Source organism: Sus scrofa, chromosome 10 (assembly GCF_000003025.6).
Source record: "Sus scrofa isolate TJ Tabasco breed Duroc chromosome 10, Sscrofa11.1, whole genome shotgun sequence".
In the NCBI taxonomy this organism is placed as follows: domain Eukaryota; kingdom Metazoa; phylum Chordata; class Mammalia; order Artiodactyla; family Suidae; genus Sus; species Sus scrofa.
The window spans coordinates 38,008,226-38,032,432 of NC_010452.4; the positions used below are offsets into that span (position 1 = coordinate 38,008,226).

General features: G+C 36.2%; 1 protein-coding gene and 1 long non-coding RNA gene across 10 annotated transcripts in view; one reads left to right on the forward strand and one right to left on the reverse strand.

The window, feature by feature from the left end:
* Positions 1–22,914, forward strand: part of LINGO2 (leucine rich repeat and Ig domain containing 2) — a 1,289,931-nt gene extending 1,267,017 nt beyond the window's left edge. For all 8 annotated transcript variants that reach the window (XM_021064187.1, XM_021064192.1, XM_021064188.1 and 5 more), the window contains one exon: positions 18,703–22,914. In XM_021064187.1, the coding sequence (XP_020919846.1) occupies positions 18,737–20,557 (1,821 nt within the window). In that variant the 5' untranslated portion in view covers positions 18,703–18,736 and the 3' untranslated portion in view covers positions 20,558–22,914. The remainder of the gene's footprint in view (positions 1–18,702) is intronic.
* Positions 1,850–24,207, reverse strand: part of LOC106505141 — a 28,326-nt gene continuing 5,968 nt past the window's right edge. For both annotated transcript variants that reach the window (XR_002336131.1, XR_002336130.1), the window contains 4 exons: positions 23,697–23,826; positions 21,121–21,417; positions 10,200–10,424; positions 1,850–5,424 (listed from right to left, as the gene is read on the reverse strand). This is a non-coding gene — a long non-coding RNA (uncharacterized LOC106505141). The remainder of the gene's footprint in view (positions 5,425–10,199; positions 10,425–21,120; positions 21,418–23,696; positions 23,827–24,207) is intronic.

Here is a 24,207-nt window from a genome sequence, read left to right on the forward strand (position 1 = left end):
TCCCACTGTACAGCAAGGGGATCAAGTTACATTACAATTACATTTTTTCCCCCACCCTTTGTTCTGTTGCAACATGAGTATCTAGACATAGTTCTCAATGCTACTCAGCAGAATTTCCTTGTAAATCTAAGTTGTGTCTGATAACCCCAAGCTCCCGATCCCTCCCACTCCCTCCCTCTCCCATCAGGCAGCCACAAGTCTCTTCTCCAAGTCCATGATTTTCTTTTCTGAGGAGATGTTCATTTGTGCTGGATATTAGATTCCAGTTATAAGTGATATCATATGGTATTTGTCTTTCTCTTTCTGACTCATTTCACTCAGTATGAGAGTCTCTAGTTCCATCCATGTTGCTGCAAATGGCATTATGTCATTCTTTTTTATGGCTGAGTAGTATTCCATTGTGTATATATATACCACCTCTTCTGAATCCAATCCTCTGTTGATGGACGTTTGGGTTGTTTCCATGTCCTGGCTATTGTGAATAGTGCTGCAATGAACATGCGGGTGCATGTGTCTCTTTTAAGTAGAATTTTGTCTGGATATATGCCCAAGAGTGGGATTGTGGGGTCATATGGAAGTTCTATATATAGATTTCTAAGGTATCTCCTAACTGTTCTCCATAGTGGCTGTACCAGTTTACATTCCCACCAACAGTGCAGGAGGGTTCCCTTTTCTCCACAGCCCCTCCAGCACATGTTATTTGTGGACTTATGAATGATGGCCATTCTGACTGGTGTGAGGTGGTATCTCATGGTAGTTTTGATTTGCATTTCTCTTATAATCAGCGATGTTGAGCATTTTTTCATGTGTTTTCTGGCCATCTGTATATCTTTGGAGAAATGTCTATTCAGGTCTTTTGCCCATTTTTCCATTGATTGATTGGCTTTTTTGCTGTTGGGTTGTATAAGTTGTTTATTCTAGAGATTAAGCCCTTGTACGTTGCATCATTTGAAAGTATTTTCTCCCATTCTGAAAGTTGTCTTTTTGTTTTCTTTTGGGTTTCCTTTGCTGTGCAAAAGCTTTTCAGTTTGATGAGGTCCCATGGGTTTATTTTTGCTCTAATTTCTATTGCTTTGGGAGACTGACCTGAGAAAATATTCATGATGTTGATGTCAGAGAGTGTTTTGCCTATGTTCTCTTCTAGGAGTTTGATGGTGTCCTGTCATATATTTAAGTCTTTAATCCATTTTGAGTTTATTTTTGTGCATGGTGTGAGGGTGTGTTCTAGTTTCATTGCTTTGCATGCAGCTGTCCAGGTTTCCCAGCAATGCTTGCTGAATAGACTTTCCTTTTCCCATTTTATGTTCTTGCCTCCCTTGTCAAAGATTAATTGACCATAGGTGTCAGGGTTTATTTCTGGGTTCTCTATTCTGTTCCATTGGCCTGTCTGTCTGTTGTGGTACCAGTACCACACTGTTTTGATGACTGTGGCTTTGTAGTATTTCTTGAAGTCTGGGAGAGCTATGCCTCCTGCTTGGTTTTTGTTTCTCAGGATTGCTTTGGCGATTCTGGGTCTTTTGTTGTTCCATATAAATTTTTGGATTGTTTGTTGTAGTTCTGTGAAAAATGTCATGGGTAATGGATGACATGATACTATACCTAGAAAACCCTAAGGACTCAACCCCAAAACTACTTGAACTGATTAATAAATTCAGCAAAGTAGCAGGATATAAGATTAACATTCAGAAGTCAGTTGCATTTCTGTATACCAGCAATGAAATATTAGAAAAGGAATACAAAAATATGATACCTGTTTTAAATTGCACCTCACAAAATCAAATACCTCGGAATACACCTGACCAAGGAGGTAAAGGACCTATATGCCGAGAAGTATAAAACCTTAATCAAGGAAATCAAAGAAGATGTAAAGAAATGGAAAGATATTCCATGTTCCTGGATTGGAAAAATCAATATTGTAAAAATGGCCATACTACCCAAAGCAATCTACCTGGCCTAGTTTAAATCACAATGATCTTATCTTAAAAATAAATTAAGATTTCACCTGACTTTAAATACTCAAGTAAAAGTCCACATAAACATAACCTGTGAGTTATATCCCTGAATTGGTTGAGTTAAAACCTCAAATGATATTGTTTTCTCTGAAATGAATTTAGAATTGCTAGAATTATTTCCTTTTATATGCTGTTTTATGTTCTTTGAGCTCTTTCATACTTCATCGGTTTTTCACCTTCATTTTTCACTCATAAAAATCTGTTTGCTGAGCCATTTATTGGTTTTCTTTCTAGACAGTTTATCCAAATGAGAATAATTAGTATGTATAGTGCATGAAGGTAAACATAATATTTAAGGTGTGATTCCCCCTTATTCCAGAAATGTTTACCAAAATGCAAATAAACTGGCAAACACACATACGCCTCCCTAGGATGTGTGTGTATATGTACACACACACATACATAATGTATATATAGTTTGCATGTTTGTGTGTAATGTGTATGTATATTCTCCAAGGAGACACAAATACCAACTCAATCTCAGACATGCACAAGTATACATGTATATATAAAGTTTCAGCCCCATGTACATATTTTCAACTCAAAGAAATAAACCAAGAAATTGAGATGTGATGTCTCTGTTCCCTCATTAGAAATCACTCAGCTGAAGGACAGAATACTCATGAATATTCAATCTGTAGCAAGTGACACCAAGCCATAAGAGGAAAAGAGATGTCCAAAGCTACATAGAGAGGAGAGGATGTTAGAGGAAGGAAATGGGAATTAGAGACCGTTGAGGGTGTAGACAGAGGGCTTAAGTGCAGGTCTCCTTTCCAGCATTTGTCAGGTACCTCACTCTACGAAATGATACTTTATGTCTCATTGCTCCTACAGGATTCTGACAAATGAAATATCAGAAGTGAAAAGCTCATTGCATAAGTCCTTAATGTATTTTCCAAAGTGTGGGATGAATTCCAATGTGATACTCTGATTTTAGGAGGCATAAAATGCTTAGTAACCCTGAATATAGGAAGACAAAGTTATCCCCTTTCGAATTTACTGTCAATCCTCTGATTACAAGGAAGAGGATAGCTACATTTTAACACTCTCTAACCCTGGCCATTGTCCCAAATGGAGATCAGGGTTCAAGCTCAGAGCCTTGGAAGATAAGAAATTTTAGCTAGAAGGTAACATTATTTTGTAGCCATTGTTTAGGTTTTTAAAATTACTTTACATTTACTGTTTTCTGATTTTCCATTTAAAATTGTACAGTAAATTTTTACTTTAGGGTATTTAGGTTTTTAAAATGAGTTGACTTTAATAATAGTGCACATCACACACTGATTCAACAAAAACCATGCCATGGTAACAAAGAACCAACATCTGGAAACATTATGCTACTATTATTACCTGTCCATAAAGGCTTACCACTGCTTTGTGCAAGATACTGTGTTGAGCACAACAACACTGTCCTCACACTTCAGGACACAAATAGGCATGCTCATGTATGAAAAGAGCTGTGGCATATATCATATAGGCTGAGGCATCTGTGTAGTTTCCTTTCTAGCATAAACTAGAGCCCTTTCTATTCCACTAACTTTATACTCATGGTTTGGAGGCAGCATGGTTGAGAACTGCTATTCCATTAAGGTACTTGGATGCCAACTCAAAGAACATAGATTCTAATCGAGAAAATATAACAGGTGCATGCATAATATATGGTGGGAAATCATAAGGTAGTTCCAGAGCACGATAATATCCAAAAGGGGGCTTACCTTCTTCCCTACTTTATAATGTGGCTGATTAAGTAAAAGTTATATTAGTCCATGTCTATATATCAGTTGTCCATCAGAACAGGATAATTGGGATTGAATTTCAAAGGATTTTCCTTATATATTTATGCTCTGTTTATTTTTTAAAAGTAATATAATGCATGTTGAGGGTATTTTTTAAACAAGAAACAAAAAAAACCCCACAATTGACAGATTGTTGCTACAAGTTGTGGGTGTTTATTCTAACACCTAATTTTTTTTTTTTTTTTTTACAAATTTTCTTTTGGTTGATGCATATTTTCCTTTAATTATATTCATAATATAGATACAAATGTATATCCTTTTTGCTTTTTTTTTTTGTCTATTTAGGGTCACACCCACGGCATATGGGAGTTCCAAGGCTTGTTTCGAATCAGAGCTGCAGCTGCTGGCCTACACCACAGCCACAGCAATGCAGGATCCAAACTGCATCTGTGACCTACACCACAGCTCACAGCAATGGCTGATCCTGAGTGAGGCCAGTGATCAAACCTGCATCCTCACGGATGCTAGTTGGGTTCATAATCCACTGAGCTACAATAGGAATTCCCAATATACCCTACTTTTTTCACTTAACATTTTTGCACATAAAAATTTTCCAAGTTATTAAATATCCCCTATAACCATGATTTTAATTCCCACATAACAGTCACTTTAAGGATATGAATGATAGGCAATGAAATTATTTCTCCATGACTGGACAGTGTTTTAGGTAATATTTCATTCAATATATTAAATAATGTAATAAAATACACTCATGAATTTAAAGTTGTAATTTGATTCCAATTTGGGAAAATGACATTAATATCATTAATTTGTTTACTGGACAGTTTCCCTACTAGACTCTTAACTCTTGAGAACAAGAATTGCATTACTCAACTCTATGTCTCTAGCTCTCTGCCTTGAACATAGAGGGTACTTATGTGTTTGAGTTGAACTGAATAGACTTTCTTTTTTGATAGTTTCCCAATCTTTCCTGGAGAAAATTCAAGCAATTATCTGGCAGCCATCAGTTGATAAAATAAAGGAACATCCCCAACTATGTACTAAAGTTAGAAGCAAAAATCTATTGAGTGTCTTGGGATATAAAAATGACATGTTCTTGCTTAGGTTTTTTGCTGTATAGCTATTTAAAAAAAAAAAAAAAAGCATTTGCCTTCATTTTCCATCTACAAAGTAGCTAGCTAGAAAAATGGTAAAATTCCTATCACCCAGGAATCTAATAATGACTTAGTTAAGAATAGGCACCGAAATGGGAATTTTAGATGCGGTCCTCTATCTGGCAGTGATTACATCAATAAGCACCAAAGTTGAACCTTAGTGTGGCAAGATACCATTGTCTGTTTCCCTAATGTGTAAAAATGAAAAAAAGAAAAAAGAAAAGAATGCTAGAAAGGAAAAAACAAATGCATGTAAAATTGTATCAATGATATTTTAGATAATAAAGTAATTTTCCAGCTGTCTAAACCCTTTCTGAAAAATAAACAATGGAAGCTTAAATATAGCAATGCACACTAGATTGATACTTAATAATCAATTTATATTTATTTTGAAAGAGAATGGCTAGCTACTTACCAAACTTACTTTCTCTTCCTCATAGGTACATAGTTAAACTTCATTCCCCAGCCCCCCAGGCATAGATGTATCCACACGACTGAGTTCTGGTTAATGAAATAAGAGCAAAAATGATGAGTGCTATTGTCTGCTCTGGTTCATGAAAACCTCTCACCCATAATCCTCTTTCTCTTTCTCCATATGGCATGCAAAGGACCTCAAAGATCTAGAGGCCTGTGGAGCCACAAAATACAGAGACACAAGTTCCTCTGTGTTTTCTCAAAACAGAACTAATAAACCATTGGTTTAAGCCACTGAGATTAGGGTTTATCTGTTACAAAAGCCAGAAGAAATTTTTATTTGTTCATTTCCAGTGTTCCAGATGGGATTTAAGACAGCTATCTTGTCTGAACAGCTTTCAAAGTGTCTAGGTAACCTCAGCACCAACTAATTAAAATCAGGTAGTCTCCAGAGAGATTCCCCTTCATTCATGAGTACCCACACTGCAGATTCCAGTTTTTCATTGAACCATCGATAAGCTTCAAGACTCTAAAGGGGAAACTACTTCACAGACTTCTCCATTTGATCGTGTTTTCCCAAGTCAACTTTAATAATCTTATGAAAGAGTAGAAAGTGGTCCTCTGTGCTCACACATTGCCTAGAGATTGGCCTGGGTGTGTCTTGAGGACTGAGTCATCATCACAGAAAGGCAGACAACTTTTTTTTTTTTTTTTCACTTCAAAGTGAGGCACTTATAGCTTTTCCTAATTCTTATCTTCAGAGGGGTTTAAGTAATTTATTAATAGGAAATTTTGCCCCTGGTTGTGGTTACCACACTACTTTTCCCATTTGTAATATGAGCTATTTAACAGACATGAATATCTACCTTAATAGACTAATCCAGGGCCTCCAGATTGTCCATCTCTGACATTAACACAGTTGAATTCACCTTTCCTGATTAAAGTACTCCTTTCAACTGAGATTTTAGATATCTGGGAGATAGCATGTGGGAGATTTCCCATGGTATAAATAATACTAGTTAACATGCATGGAGTGCTGACTTCATATACACCCTCACATTTTATTCTCTCGATAATCCAGTAGGTTAGTTACAGGTATTTCATTTTATTTTTTTCTTCTCCGTTATGGTTTATTACAAGATATTGAATACAGTTCCGTGTACTACATGGTATGACCTTATTATTTTATCCATTCTACATTTAATAGTTATACCTTCTAGTCTTAAACTCCCAAACCAACCCTTCCCCCATTTTTGAGGCTAGAAAACTGAAAATAAGGGCTAAGATGTAAACACGTTTTTATTGTCTCACATCTATGCTCTTAGCCATTACCTTATACTGCCTTACAGATTATGAGTACTGTATAATATATTTATGAGACCATCAGGCATCTTAAGTCAACTACCCCCATATTATATTAATTTCAAAGAGACATATCTCTCTGCTCTTATTTTTTAATTGAAATATACTTGATTTATGATGTTAATTTCTTCTGTACAGCAAAGTGATTCACTTATACATATATATATATATATATATATATATATATATACTTTTTAAATATTCTTTTCCATTATGGTTTATCACAGAATACTGACTATCATCTCCTGTGGTATACAGTAGAACCTTATTGTTATCCATTCTACATACAATAATTTGTATTCACTAACCCCAAACTCCTCTTCCATCCCTCTCCCATCCCCATCCCTCTTGGCAACCATAAGTCTTTCTCAAGTCTGTCTGTGAGTCTGTTTCCTTTTTGTAAGTTTCATTTGTGTCAAATTTTAGAATTCACATACTAAGTGATATCATATGATATTTGCCTTTCTGATTTACTTAGTATGAGAATCTCTATCCATATTACTGCAAATGACATCATTTTGTGGGGTTTTTTTTAATGGCTGAGTAGTATTCAGTTCTATATACTGTTCCACACACATCTTCTTTATTCATCCCTCTGTTGATGGACATTTAGGTTGTTTCCATGACGTGGCTATTGTAAATATCGCTGCTTTGAACACAGGGGTGCATGTATCTTTTCAAATTAGCATTTTATCCAGATATAGGCCCTGGAGTGGGATCAATGGATCATTTGGCAACCCGTTTTAGTTTTTTAAGGACCCTTTATATTGTTCTCCATAGTGGCTGTACCAATTTACTCTCCCACCAACGGTGAAGAAGGGTTTCCTTTTCTCCACACCCTCTCCAGCATTTATCATTTGTAGACTTCTTAATTATGGCCATTCTGACTGGTGTGAGGTGATACCTCATAGTAGTTTTTGGTTTGTATTTCTCTAACGTCTTCTTTGGAAAAATGTCTATTTAGTTCTTCTGCCAATTTTTCAATTGGGTTGTTTTTATTATTGTTAAGTTCCATGAGTTGTTTGTATACTTTGGAGATTAAGCCCTTGTTGGTCACATTTTTTGCAAGTATTTTCTCCCATTCTGTAGGTTGCTTTTTCATTTCATTCATGGTTTCCTTTACTGTGCAAAAACTCCTAAGTTTGATTAGGTCCCATTTGTTTTTTACTTTTATTTCTATTGCCTTGTGAGACTGACCTAATAAAATATCAATACAATTTATGTCAAGGAATGTTTTGCGTATGCTCTCTTCTAGGAGTTTTATGGTATCATGTCTTAAGTCTCAAAGAGACAGATCTCAAAGCTAGACAAAAATCACTTTCATCTCTAAAACGTTTAAGTAGAACAGGAATATTCTTTATGTCCAAGTATTTCTATGGAGGCCAAAAGGATAATTCTTTATGTCCAAGTATTTCTATGGAGGCCAAAAGGAGATTCAGAACTATAGGAGAAAAGCAAATATTTGCATTTCAGAGAGATCAAAATAAACTCAGGAACAGAGGACTCTCCAGTTTCAGGAAAGATTAAACAATTAATGACTTAGGACAAGCTTTGCTAATTGTTTAATAGTCACTTGAATACAAAATGAACTCATGTTTTGACGTAGAGACAGTCCAGTGGAAATCTGTCTCAGAACCATGAAAAAAAGATACCAAAGCATAGCCCAGAGGGAAGATGAGAGAATTTTATGTTCTGCCCTGTTTTTGAAAGGAAGCATTACTATTTTTTTAATCCTTTTTTAAAATGGTTAGAGTTGAGGTAAATTGCATTTAGTGATAATGTGTGAAAAAAGATGTACAGAGTAAGGGTAAGAGTTCTGCCTTTGTATAAAAAATTGTGCATAGAAATACGGGCCCCATTAATGACTAGGGCTGTATAACCTTAGGCAAATGACTCAACAAGCAAGAAGGGTGCTTCCCCCTATCTTCAGGTCAAGATATAAGTTCTTCACTGGCTCTGTGGAATCCTTTAAAGTCTTCCAATGTAGTTATGGGCACACCATGACTTTTTCTTGGGAAATCTGAAGAAGAGTTGTTAGGCTAGATAGCCCTTCTGTGACAAAGTAAAGAAAGTTGCTCCTGTATTGAGGTTTTTGTTTTGTTTTTTTTTTTTTTTTCACTAATATGCTTTTTCTGGGTGAATGAATTTTCCCCATGCCAGATAAGGGCAACATGCATAAGAAAGCCACTATGAGGTTATTTTAGGTCCTTTACTATAATGCCATCATCTGAGAGGGTAATGGGGCCTCAACAAATGTTAGCTAGAGGTGAATATCCTTGGGAACTATGGAATAGCTACTCAACAAATCAGATAGAGAGATTCACTCATCCAGATCAAGGGAAATCCTAAGGAGATATCCCATCCCTTAATTGTGGGTCCCAAAGAGCCCTAGAAATTGCTACGTAAAAAAGAGTCAGCTTGAAAATCTACCAGTTCTAGAGAATATTATCTATGACAGTTCTAGTCAAATAACTTTTCTGATCACCTTATCTCTCCTGAATAAATTATAAAGGGAAAAAAATTAAGATGCTATCTAATCATATCCATGGGTCCTGCTTGTTCATTTTAAATGATGTATGGCCATTTATATCAATTTCATTGCAATACATTATGGTAACAGCTAATTTTTCTATAGATAATCACACTATATAGACTTGAAATCAAATGATAATTGCAAGCATCTAAGAGTCTATCTTTCATTATTTACAGAATTGGTCATCTGATATGTCTGACATATGATTGAGAGGTATCTACTTTTTGCCTACTTGCATAAGACACTGAGTAATTTTATCATTACATTTGTAATTTTTATTTAAAAATATTAAAAAACACATGGGGTGCCCTCCAAACTTGGCTTTCATGTTGACTGTTTTCCTTTTCCCCCTTGAATGTTGAAATAGAATCTTAATATTGAAAGTGTTCATTTCCTCCCTACCAAAAATAAATTGAGAGAAAAAGGTAAAAAGTGCACTACTTTAGAAGGTAATTGGAGATTACATAGATAAAGTTTACCTTCCAGAAAAACACCTCACATCCAATGTTTCCTGCCAGCTTGGGGACTTTGGGGTTCAATCGCAAGTTCACTCAGGTCCGTCAAAGAACTTCCTGGTAACTTTCAAGACTTGCTCACACTAAAACTGATTTCTCATGGTTTTCAATTGTTTTACACATCTTTCACAATTCTTCAGTATCTGATTTGGGCACAGACCAGTATTTATGAATTTATGGTTTTAGACAGTTGTAAGTTATAACCTCGGATGTACTTTGGACACTGTTTTATTCATTAAATCCTCTTTTCTTTCCCATCTCACCTCCCTCATCACCTACCTCTTTCCATTGGGGAAATTTGTTTATTTATTTCCAGTAAAGCTAGCATTAGCTAGTACAAAGGTTGAGAGAGATTTCTGTGCCATCCACTCATTGTTTTGTGCTCTTGCTCAATTGCCACTTAGAAAACTGAATTAATCACAGAATTCCCAGGCTAAGCAATTTATCATTACCTTATCATCCATCAAAGTAGCTGTTACTCTTCTAAGCTTCCTTTTTAAACAAAAACATACAATCAACATCATCTCTTTCTTTTTTTTCTTTTTTTTTTTTCTTTTTTCCATGATGGCTGAAATCCTCTCTTATCACTATATCATCCTTTTGGGGACTTCCTTCTGCAGGATCTTCTGAATCTGTCCTCAGAGGAAATCCAAGTCTTCTTTGCAGTGCTTTCTGTCCTGTTTCAACAGACCAAACCATTATCACATTAAAAAAATTATTTTAATGGCAGCTATTTATGTGCTAGTCACCTTACATACACCACCTTTAATCCTCACATTTATTCTGCTTTACGACCACAAATTAACATAGAAGAATGAGAATTACAGATGTTATCAGCTTACCCATTTCCCACAGCTAACAAATGTCAAGCACAGAATTTCAGCCAGATACTTGCATCTAAATGCTTTTTCTATTTTCCTCTTCCTTAAGTCCCTTATGTTTATGTTTCATACATTTAATAGAATGAGATATAAAATATACCCAGAACACACAAAAAAAGTGTAAGTATGAAAATATCCAACTTCATACATGAGATATAAAAAGGAACTAAATCATTGTGCCTGAAAGTCCCTTCGATCGGAGTTAATGGAAAGGCCCTAGTCAGCTTCCTACAGATTTTAGTTTCCTGTTTTATTAATGAAACAAAGTTCATCTTGTCATCATGTCTGACGTTGGTCACAGTCAGACATTACAAAAAAGCTTTGATTGTAAGACTTCTGCTGACAGTGAAAGCTAAGTGGAGTCAGCCGTTTGCCCTTCTAGAGTAAAACTGAGAAGCATTGGTGATGAGAATAATAAAGTACAACCTTCCTACACTGTTTTCAAACCACATCAAAGAACTATGATGAGATGTGGCCCAAAAATCATCTCCTTTTGCTTAGCTGAAAGAAAGGAGTAGAATGGGGGAGCTGTTCCAGACCAGAAGGGAGCCTGTCTGCTGCCTGCTTGCTGAACACTTGTCCATCCTTCTGGTAATGGTCCTTCACTTTGGAACAAAAAGAAGTAATTTTTAGGGAAAAAGATACTAGATCCTTCCACCCTAGTTGAACTCCTTTCTTGTTAAGTTGCAGCCATGATGGAATTACATGCTGTTATTTCCATGTTAGACTTAGAGCCATATTAAGATATCCCCACAATAAAATAACATTTCTCTACGAGTTCCTGCCATGGCACAGTAGATTGAGGATCTGGCTCATCTCTTTGGAGGTTCCAGTTCCATCCTGGTCTTGGCACAATGGGTTAAAGATCAGCATTGCTGCAGTTGTGATGTAGGTCACAGCTCTGGCTGGAAACTTGTATATGCCATGGGGGCAGCTGAAGAAGTAAATAGTAATAATAAATAATAATAATATAAAATAGCGTTTCTCTATACCATTACTGAAATAAACCAGAAATAGGAGGCCAGTTATCTCCTTAGCTAACTCGCGATATATGGATTGGGTAAACTGTGCCACAGAAGACTATGCTCTGCAGTGGAATTTATTAAAAAAAAAAAAAAAAAAAAAAAAACTTTATCCTAATTCAAAATAAACTGAAAAGCACAGGCTGTGTAATAAAACTTTTATCTTGAACATAAAATCATAAAATTGTATTGGAAAATACATTTTACCTGCCTACCAAATGAAGTATTTAAAAAATATTACTTTCAAGGAGTAAAAAATCATTCATCTGCCCAGGGACCCCACACATCTTGACTCAGTGATGGACACATCTGTAGGAACTAGGAATGCCTCATCCCTTTACTGCTCCTAAACTCACCGTCTCAGTGAAAGCCACCAGGTCACAACCAGGTGAGAGAGGCTAGAAATCATCTTTGCCTCTTCTACACCCCTCACAGCCAATCCATAAAGAAAGCATTTCTCTTCTGCCTCAAAACATCTCCCAAATCTGTCCATTTACCCAAGCTTACTCCCATGACCCTGCTCAAAACCACTTTGTTCTGGCTTCAATTAATAGAACAGCTTCCTGAGTTTCCAGCTTCAAGGTTTCCCCTCCTCCAAGTCTATTTTTCATGAGGTAGTCATATTAATCTTCCCAAAATGTAAATCTGTTCATATCACTCTTTAGCATAAAACACTTTAATGGCTTGCTGTTGCCCTCAGGATAAAGTGCAAATAGCTTATCACAGTTTACAAGCCCCTTGTAAATCATTCCCCTAATTACCTCTCAGCCTCTTTTCTCTCCATTTCTCTTCTGTTTTTGCTCCAACCATTCTGAACTACATACTTTAATTCCCCAATCACAGAGTGTAATGCATTGTTTCCATGCCTCCGCACACACTATTCCCTTTGTCTAGAATTCAGTGTATCTCCCTCCAAAGGATGGGGGAGGGAGGTTGTAAATGAAAATACACTGTTGCAAGGCTACTATATATTTTACCTGAAGCAATTGGATAGAAAGTATAAATTGTGGTAAAATTAAAGATGTATAACTGTATATAGCAACAAATAAAAATAATGTAAATTAAAAAATCTGAAGATTGAAATACCATGATTGTTTGAAAGAAAAGAGAATGAAAGGGACAAAAGAATTTGAGACAAATAGACAACAAATAGTAAAATGGCACCTTAAATGCAACCATAATAGTCATTGTCATAATAAAAACAGTAATTATATTCTATTTAAATGGATTAAGCAGGCTAACAAAAGGCAGAAATCAGACTGATTCAAAAGCAAGAATTAACCACATGCTGCCTACAAGAGATGCTGTTTAATGCCAAAGACACAAGTATGTTGAAATTAAAAGCATAGAAATATATATGCCATAAAAACATTAAACTTGAAAAGCTAGAGTGGCTATATTAATCATTCAAAATGACTTAAAGACAAAGATGGACTTTTTCTGATGGTAAAAAAATAATAAATAAAATAAATGAATCAGAAATTGAACATCTGACTAGAATCAGAGCTTCCAAATATGTGAACACAAAAATCTACAGAACTTAGGGAAATATAAACAAATTCACATGTGCAGCTGGAGATTTTTTCACAAATCTCTGCCACTGGTAGATAAATTTAAGACTTTCCCAAATTTTTATTAACACAACCAACTATATTAACCTTCATGATTTTTCCAGACAACTATACCCCAAAACAACAAATAAACATTTAAGTACAGATGGAATGGGGCACCAAGATTGATCACATGTTGGTCCATAAAACTATCTCAGTAGATTTCAGAAAGTTGACATTTTGCAGTTTGTTTTCTGACTACAACAGATTTAAATTAGAAATCTTAAAAAAACAGAATCTAAAAAACACTAAATACTTGGAAATAAACTCAAACCATCCATAGGTCAAAGATGGAAACAACAAAGTAAATTTGAAAAAAAGGTTTTGACTGAATGATAATCTTTTAAATTGTATTAAAATTTGTAAAATGCATCTAAAGCAGTTCATGAAGGATATTTATAGTTTTTACAGTTTATATTAGAGAAGAAAAAAGGTCCAAACTTAGTGATCTAAGGTTCTATCCCAGGAGGCTTAAAAAAAAGAGATAGACAGCAAATTGAACTCAAAGTAAACAGGGACACAAATAATGAACTTAAGACAGAAATTAATGAGAAAATGTAAGTAAAAGTTGGTATTTGAAAAGTTTTATAGAACTGACAAAATCCTAGCTAAACTTATTAAGAAAAAAGAAATGCCCAGCTTAGCAATATTAGGAATCATAGATGCCTAGAAAGCTTACATACCTTAAAAGAATAAGAGAACTTATGACTTAAGGCAAATATATTTTATAGCTTACATGAAATAAACAAATTATTTAAATAAATGACTAAAACTGACACAAAAAGAAAATCCAAATATTTTAATATCCACAAAGGAAATTGACTTACATTTCAAAACATTCCCACAAAGAAAACTCTATGCTCTGTTGGTTTCACTGGTAATTTCTACAAAATACCTTGGAAATAAATAACAACCCTATTACCAACCCTTTAAAAAAAATAGAGTCCAAGGAAATGTTTCCCAACTGATTTTATCAGATCTATATTACTTGATACTAACACTGCACAAACACAAGAGATCTAGAAAGAGGCAAAAATTCTCATGAAATAAGAAAATTTACCAAACACAAACAAAACAAACCCAATGAAATATAGTGTGTACTGCATATAATGTGGGGTTTATCCCAGAAGTTCAAAGTTGGTGTAACCCTCAAAAAAAGCAACACTATTTGGCATACTAAAAGAAAAATATAGAAAAATAACAAGCCGATCTCAACAGATGCAGAAAAGCATTTTTCGAAATTCAATAAGTTATTTGTGATGAAAATTCTGTTAACTAGGAAGAGAAGAGAACTTCTTCAATCTAATGAAGAGCATCTATAAGAAAAAAAAAAAAATGGGGAAAAAAAAAGAATGGTTTCCCTTAAGACTGAAAACCCAGGAATTCCTGCTGTGGTGAAGCCAGTTAAGGATCCTGCATTGTGTCTGCAGCAGCTTGGAGTGTCGCTGAGGTGCAGGTTTGATCCTGGCCTGGTGCAGTGGGTTAAGGATCTGAGGTTGCCACAGCTCAGTGGTGTAAACCACATCTGCGGATATCATTCCAGTCCTGGCCCTGGAACTTCCATATGGCAAGGATGAGGCCAAAAAATAAATAAAATAAAATCTTTGGGGGGAGTTCCCATTGTAGCTTACCAGGTTACAAACCCAGCTAGTATCCTGGAGGATATGGGTTCAATCCCTGGCCTCACTCATTGGGTTAATGGTCCAGCATTGCCATTAGCTATGGTGTAGGTCACAGACACAGCTCAGATCCTGCATTGCTGTGGCATAGGCTGGCAGCTGCAGCTCCAGTTTGACCCCTGGCCCAGAAACTTGCATATACCGCAAGTGTGGCCCTAAAAAGACCAAAAAAAAGGAAGATAGCTTTCAGTACTTCTAATCAACATTATCTTAAAGGAAGTAGTGAACATAAAAAGACACAAAAATAAAGGCGTAAAAATTAGAAAGGAAGAAATATTTGCTGAAGGAAATTAAAGACCTGAATAGATGGAAAGTACCATGTTCATGGAAAACTGAATTTGTTACAATATCAGTTCTCCACAAAAACCTATGAATTCAACATAAATCATCAATATCCCAGCGGACTTTTAGAAATTGACAAGTCAATGCTAAGATGTATATGAAAATACAAATAACCTTTAAAAATATCAATGCAAGTTTGATCCTTTATTGTAAAATGTATCCATGACATCTTTTTCCATGTCAAAACAATTTCAAAAATCAAAATTGTTTTATTTTTCTAATTATAAAAGAAATAGGGGTATATTGTGGGAAAATAGGATGCATGAAAATTTCTAAAATGGAAATCACCTTTAATCCCACAACCTCAAAATAATTACTATTGACAACGTTTTCATTATATCCTCCCAGTTTTATCCTTGTTTACATGTAGTCTATCATATGTATAAATATGGATATTTATATATATTAACACATACAAACAAGACTATTTCATATTTCCAGGTTAACAAGTATAGATCTTAGTCTTATGTGTTATATTATGGTTATAACATATAACTAAGCTCCTACTATTATATTTCCAGTGTTCCTGTATTATAGGCAAGCATGTAGCAAACATCTATGTAGATTAATTATCTCCCTATGATATTTCTTGGAAAAAAGTAAAGGCTCATAAAGTCTAGCCTTTTGGAGGCAGTACATGGGTCTATGGTATAGATTTTGATGATGGTTTCATGGATATATACTTACCTCTAAACTGAAATTGTATACAGTGAATATGTACAGTTTTCTGTATGTCAATCATAACTCAATAAAGTGGTTTAAAAATTTTTGGAGTACACCAGAAAATATCACAGCTTTGTGAATTAACTGTACTTCAGTAAAACTTAACATTTTGGAAAGGAAAAAATGGTTCAAAGGGATGAACATACTAAACTTAGATTTAAATTTATCAATTAACCTCCTCATTATTGTACCTCAACATCCTGAAGCTTATACCGATTTATATTTCTTCTATCACCTCCTTCTACTCTTGTTAATTCTGGATAAAAGTAATTATTGAACATTGTCAATCTGATAGGCAAAAGTGATATAACTATTATTTAATTTGTAATTCTTTGCTTATTAGTGAAGGTGGTTAGCTTTTCATATATTACCCATTTTTAGTTTTTGCTACATTCACTACCTAGTTTTCTATTGACATTCATCTCTTGTCCTTATTAATAAGAACTATTTACTCAACACTATGTTTAATCCTTTGCTTGTTATAAGACTAAAAGATATAATCCATTTTAGCTATTGCGTTTGTGTATATTGTTTATTTGCCTGTTGTATATTTGCTTGTTATACTATTATTTTTTAAAGGCAAACAAATAGGTTATTCTTTTCTTTCATGGTTGTTAGCTTTATTCATAGGAAAGGCTTTTCGATTCTGTCGTTATAAAATCAATAAACTTTCTTCTGGGACATTATTCTTACATTTTAAAACTTCATCTGGAATTTATTTTATTGGAACAAGTGAAGTTGACATGCAACTTTTCCCAATAAGTATCTACTCATTTATATTTTTCTCACTGGATTAAAATGCCACATTTCACATATGCTTACTTCTCAAACACATTTAGATATAATTCCTTACTCGTTCTGTTTCATTAACTGTATTTTTGAGTATGATGCTATTTTTATTAGTTTTTTAAGTTTAAATATTTTGTAGGATACGTCTTTGTCCATTGCTGATTTTTAATGTTTCTGATTATTCAAATATTTATGTTCTTCCAAATGAATTTTAGAATTTTTCAAATCCAAAAATACTATCTTTGAAATGGATGTATTCCTTAAGAATTGATATCTTTAAAATATTGAATATTTTTATTAAAATATATACTACATCCTTATTTTAATAAGGTTATTGTTTCCTCAGTAGAGCTGAATGGATGTAATATTCTGCATATGTCTTGTGTAGTTTATTCTAAGGAATTTGATTTTTCTTCAGAGATAATATGACTGGAATCATACAAAAATATTTTCTAAATGATTTTCATCTTATATTATTTTCTTGGTTCTGACAGTTTTTTCAGTTGATTTCCTTTAGTTTTCAAGATGGTTTAGTTTGATCTACAATGATAATTTTGTCATATCATTTCCAATAATTATAAGTCTTATGCTCCTCTATAATTCATTTTGCTAGCACTTGCTAAATCTTGGCTATTTTTCTACATATTGAGGCCACTTTCCTAGTGATTCACCATTAAGTTTGTTCCCAGTTGTGATTTTTTTATGGATAGATTTGCTTAGATGTAGTCATAGCTATATATACAGACATAGACATATACCTAAACACTGTAATTGGAGAGTAATTCTCTTACAATTCAGAAGCAAATGCTGAGGTTTTATCACGTACCTTTTTATCTAAAAATATTGTCTTGAATAACTTACCCTTGAGTAAATCATGGTGTTTGTGGATGAAATGCACCCCTGAGGATCTCAAGTTAAGAAGCACAGCCCCCATAACGCACCTCTTGCTGTTTAGTTGAGCAGTATGGTCAACGTCTGCTTAACTAGATACATTTAAAGCATACTCATTCCAGTCTCATTTGATACCTCTTTAATATCTTGTTAACACATTTACTAGATTTGAATTTGAATATGGAAAAATGATATAGTTCACTAATTACTTAAAAACATTTTTCCTTATGATGGTAACTCTTTCCACTCGTACATATTAACCCAAAATCTTAAAGCATTTTCATCATCACAGAGGCTATGATGCCTTGATTCTATCTCATCATAGGGACAAACACAACATTTATAGGGAGATTGAGGATGTTTTTGTTTACCTCAAAAAAGGAAAACTCTTCATAAATCTGAATTTCTTCAACTCTCAAAGAGGTAAGCCTTCTAACCAAAGGGGGCTTTTTAATAGAAAACTTAATAATGAAGGTTAAAAAGTCTCAACCCCTTACATGAAATGTAACGTTATTCTGTAAGTGGAACCCTAGAGCCTGAGGTTGAATGAAGTTTCTGTTTCATTTTGAACAGAGGATATCATCCCAGACATTACAGCTGCAGACACTGATTTGAGCTGAAGAGGTGTCCTCTTAGCCATTGACTTCTGTTGTTGGCCCTTTGAGTTCAAAATAGAGCCTTTTGTGAAATGCATTGTTTTACTTCACAGTCTGGGCCAGACAGGGTAATAGTCTCTTAATCGTTGTCAAATACTGAAATTGTCCTAACTCTAGGAAGCTACTATTATCATCACCCTTATTTCCATTTTACAGCCAAGAAAACTTGAGAACAGGGAAGTGAAATAACTTACACAAGATCGTGTAGCTAATGATGGCAGCTTTCAGATTTAAAGCTCCAATCTGTGTCACTCCAAATGCAGGGTCTTTTTCACTGTGTTCACTGCTTGTGTGTGTCTTACTACGCATCTATGTCCTAACACAATTTCCCTTCCTTCCTTCTTTGGCCCCTTCTCCTACAGGCCCGTGACCAAGGTGTAGACTAAGAGTGGAGTCATGCTTCACACGGCCATATCATGTTGGCAGCCATTCCTGGGTCTGGCTGTGGTCTTAATCTTCATGGGATCCACCATCGGCTGCCCTGCTCGCTGCGAGTGCTCCGCCCAGAACAAATCTGTTAGCTGCCACCGAAGGAGGTTGATCGCCATTCCAGAGGGCATTCCCATCGAGACCAAAATCTTGGACCTCAGCAAGAACAGGCTGAAAAGTGTCAACCCCGAAGAATTTATCTCCTATCCCCTGCTGGAGGAGATAGACTTGAGTGACAACATCATCGCCAATGTGGAGCCAGGAGCATTTAACAATCTCTTCAACCTGCGTTCCCTCCGCCTGAAAGGGAATCGCCTGAAGCTGGTCCCTTTGGGGGTCTTCACCGGCCTGTCCAACCTCACCAAGCTTGACATTAGTGAGAACAAGATTGTCATTTTACTGGACTATATGTTCCAGGATTTGCATAACCTGAAGTCTCTGGAAGTGGGGGACAATGACTTGGTTTACATATCACACAGGGCCTTCAGTGGGCTGCTTAGCTTGGAGCAGCTCACCCTGGAGAAGTGCAACCTAACAGCGGTACCAACAGAAGCCCTCTCCCATCTCCGCAGCCTCATCAGCCTGCATCTGAAGCATCTCAATATCAACAATATGCCCGTGTATGCCTTTAAGAGATTGTTCCACCTGAAACATCTAGAGATTGACTATTGGCCTTTACTGGATATGATGCCTGCCAATAGCCTCTATGGTCTCAACCTCACGTCCCTCTCAATCACCAATACCAACCTGTCCACAGTACCCTTCCTTGCCTTTAAACACCTGGTATACCTGACCCACCTCAACCTCTCCTACAACCCCATCAGCACAATTGAAGCAGGCATGTTCTCTGACCTGATCCGCCTTCAGGAGCTTCATATAGTGGGAGCCCAGCTCCGCACCATTGAGCCTCACTCCTTCCAAGGGCTCCGCTTCCTTCGTGTGCTCAATGTGTCTCAGAACCTCCTGGAAACTTTGGAAGAGAATGTTTTCTCCTCCCCTAGGGCTCTGGAGGTCCTGAGCATTAATAACAACCCACTGGCCTGTGACTGCCGCCTCCTCTGGATCCTGCAGCGACATCCCACCCTGCAGTTTGGTGGCCAGCAGCCCATGTGTGCTGGCCCCGACACCATCCGCGAGAGGTCATTCAAGGATTTCCACAGCACTGCCCTTTCTTTTTACTTTACCTGCAAAAAGCCCAAAATCCGTGAGAAGAAGTTACAGCATCTGCTGGTGGATGAGGGGCAGACAGTCCAGCTGGAATGCAATGCTGATGGAGACCCTCAGCCTGTGATTTCCTGGGTGACACCCCGAAGGCGTTTCATCACTACCAAGTCCAATGGAAGAGCCACTGTGTTGGGTGATGGCACCCTGGAAATCCGTTTTGCCCAGGATCAAGATAGTGGGATATATGTTTGCATTGCTAGCAACGCTGCTGGGAATGACACCTTCACAGCCTCCTTGACTGTGAAAGGATTCACTTCAGACCGCTTCCTGTATGCCAACAGGACCCCTATGTACATGACCGACTCTAATGACACCATTTCCAATGGCACCAATGCCAACACTTTTTCCCTGGACCTTAAAACAATACTGGTGTCTACAGCCATGGGCTGTTTCACATTCCTGGGAGTGGTTTTATTTTGTTTTCTCCTCCTTTTTGTGTGGAGCCGAGGGAAAGGCAAACACAAAAACAGCATTGACCTTGAGTATGTGCCCCGAAAAAACAATGGTGCTGTTGCGGAAGGGGAGGTGGCTGGACCCAGGAGGTTCAACATGAAAATGATTTGAGGGTTGACTCCTCCCGCTGTTGGTTCTGTGTTATTGTTGGTAGCCAGTAAGACAGCCTGGCACAGTAAAGTACTAGGTTAAAGGCAGCTTCGTGCAGCTGCCCCTGTGTCAAAGCAAGGGTCCACAGAAGCAGGAGGACTTCTGATGGAGACGCTCCACTTAGAGGCAGGCAGGCATGTGTCAGAGCCCTTCATACATTGGGAAACTAATTGTTTGCATTGCAAATATTGGCATTCTGGGGATCTCAGTAATGAACCTGAACCTTTGGCTCATGCTCATGGACAATTACTCAGCATTTTCTACCACAGCAAAAGCAAAAGAATAAGAAGGAACAACCTACAATGTAGGATTTAAATATTAAAAAGACACATTTGTCTAAAACATACTCTACAGAAAAAATTTGTATCTATGAATTCTCATTTGTTAAAGCCTTGCATCATACCATATTGCTGGTTCAACACCACAAAGAAATCAATATATTCTTTACTCTTTTTTTTTGAAACATATATGCTGTATAGGTTTTAAAGCAATATGAATGAGAGGTTGTGCTTTTAGTTACTCACCACTATAGATCCAAGTGTGATTTCACCTTCCTTTACATAGAGATAACCCTGAGACTAGATCCCTGGAGTTATGGGCGGATATATGTTGAAAGATGCGTTTGTCTGATGTAGGATGCCAAGAAATAGGACCCAAGGCAACAATGCTCAACTCTGTTAACTTCTGTTACTATAAATAAAGGCATGTGCCTAGTTTTGATACAGAATGGAATATTTTTTATACTTGTGATATCGCCCTGGACCAGTTTACTGTAACAAAGCCCTTGGTTTCTTCAGAAGGTGGTGTGCCACAATTTGTACCTGTAAAATGCAAGGTAGGTGTTAATCATGAAAATTATCCATTTAACTACAACTTGATTTTACTTTCACCAGTCGCTAAGAATAAGTTAATAGAAAATGGAAGAGGAGTTCTCATCATGGCTCAGCGGTTAGCATCCATGAAGACGCAGTTTCCAACCCCGGCCTCATTCGGTGGGTTAAGGATCTGGCATTGCCGTGAGCTGTGATGTAGGTCACAGAGGCGGCTCGGACGTGGTGTTGCTACACTGTGGTATAGGCTAGCAGCTACAGCTCCTATTTGACCCCTAACCCAGGAACCTCCATATGCCATGGGTGTGGCCCTAAAAAAACACAAAAAAAAAGAAAATTGGAGAGGATACCGTTGTTATAAATACTCATAGACTAATAAACAGCTTGTAGCTAAGATCCAGAATTCAGATGTTTAAAACCTCTCTAGATAAGAAGGATTTCTCCTGAGATGCCATAAAAACCAGGGTGATCCATGCATACCATGATCCCTGCCACAAAGGATCTGTTTAAAATACAATAGCTTCTGAAGCCTGGATTGCTGCCAGTCGAAGTAATCATCTAACTACTGCAACACTGATGTTGTCTATTCAAATACTGTACACACAGTGTTATCTCAAATGGGCAACTTCAGGGTTTCTCCCTGCTTCCTTAGCAAGTAAATACCGGTTTTTATTTTGAAAGTTGTCTGATGTAGACAAGAAGAATCTGTCTTATTTTGAAATAAGTGGCAAAAAATAAGATGGATTAAAAAGCACTTGTTTTTTTCCTCTACTGAAGAAAAACTAAGACTTAGCCCTATAAATAGGTTAAATCGTGCTGATAGTTTCACTCCTCTGAAGGATTTGTCCAGTTCATTTTGTATTAATGATTGTGACTCAAAGTTAAAATATTATGGTATTTTAAAAATGGCCTCATACCATTACCACCAGCGATCTGGTTCAAATGAAAAATAATTCCATTTGGCTAAAGGTTGAGTCAGTGGTTTCCAAGTGGTTATACAGTTGACCCTTGAATATGGGAGTTACGAGTGATGACCATCTGTGCACTTGAAAATCTTCATATAAGTTATAGGTAGCCCCTTGTATCCATGATTCTGCAGCTATGGATTCAACCAACCTCAGATCATGTGGTACTTAAAGTATTGACTGTTGAAAAAAATTTGTCCATAAGTGGACACAACACAGTTCAAAACCAATGTTATTCAAGGGTCAGCTATATTCATATGATCTGAGAAAGCATTGAATATAGTGTATTCATGAAATGTGATGTATTTAATCAGCATAGAACAGATAGGAGATGTCTACGTTTTTCACATTTTGTGAGGGACCCGAAAATGAGTACCCTTTTGGACACTGTGTAAGCTGGAGTAGGAGATCTTTGGAATTTGTTTCTTGGCATATCAGATCAGAGATTAACTTTCAAAAACTTGGCTTTTTTTGACTATTTCAAATTTTGAGTAACTTCAATAAAATTGACCCCAATAAAAAAGTGACAGGTCCAGAAATTGTTTTTCCAATTTTATAGCAGCATGGTTAAGCCCATTTCTTCCTTAATAAAGGGTGGAAAATGAGATAGAAAGATTGAAGAATTGCCTGCTTGAGTCACTTTCTATTTGATTTTCCTGATGATTATTATAGATCATTTAGAAATTCATTTCCCTCTTGTGTCAATTACCTTATTTACAGCTAACAATACAAATCAAGATCTGCAATAAATTCTATCCTGTGGGTAAATGGAATGGGGTCTTTCAAATTTAAAAATGAACAAAATTAAAGTTGAGACCAAGTCTTCCAAAAGTCAATAGAAAATACTTTGTATGAAGTACTTAGCTAATTATGTACAGAAAGAAAGAAACACTTAGCAGTTAATAAAAGGGCTTTGTGATTCTAACTGCTATCTTCTGTCATAATAGAAGTTGACCAAAAAACTTAGTTAAATGAAATTGGATTAAAGTTAACCCATCCACGAAAAGATTTAGTTATTATTCCACAGGAAGAAAAGAAGTTGCACTCTCTCAGTCATTTCCATATTCTGATCCCTGGAACAATAGTTATTTAAAATATTGATAACATCCTTCCCAAAAAAAGGGTCCCAAGACTAATTAATTGGGAAAATAGTGTATTCTATAACCACCTCTTGGAGGTTCAAAATCTATTTGAGGCTAAGAAATCCTCTGAAACGTCCAGTAAACAAGAATTCTGTTTACTAGAACATTGGGGCTCTAGTATCAAATTTCACAAAATGAATTTTCCCTTATGGCTTCAGCTTACCTCTTTGTTAGATCCTACTAGACCATAGCATGGTGGGGAATAACAGCTTGGATCAGCACATGGACCAAATTTTGCTCCTAGTACTCATCTCTGGTTCATCATCTTCTCAGAGTATTTCTTTCCAACTATCCTAAGAAGAAATACAGCTGTTTGGCTCAGCATTTAGTTCTGGGTTGACCAGTTCTCTATGCATATTAAGCATTTTCAGAGAAGCATTTATTTATAGTTTCTAGGCATTAAATTTCTAGAAGAAAAATTCCCTGACTAGCTATGTCTCCAAATGTCTGAAATACATGTTATTCAAGTATGATAACTCAACAATTTGGCCTCAGGTGTTGCTGGCAAGTGACTTCCACTTTTCCAAATTTTCATGATACTTTTTTAAACCTATTCATCTTCATCGCATTTAAAATTATGAACTTTTCAGATATGCTCCAAGTTTGAAAATGTACACTAAGATTTGCCATGATTGGTATTTCCCAGACCCAGAGAACATTTTCACAACTCTGGT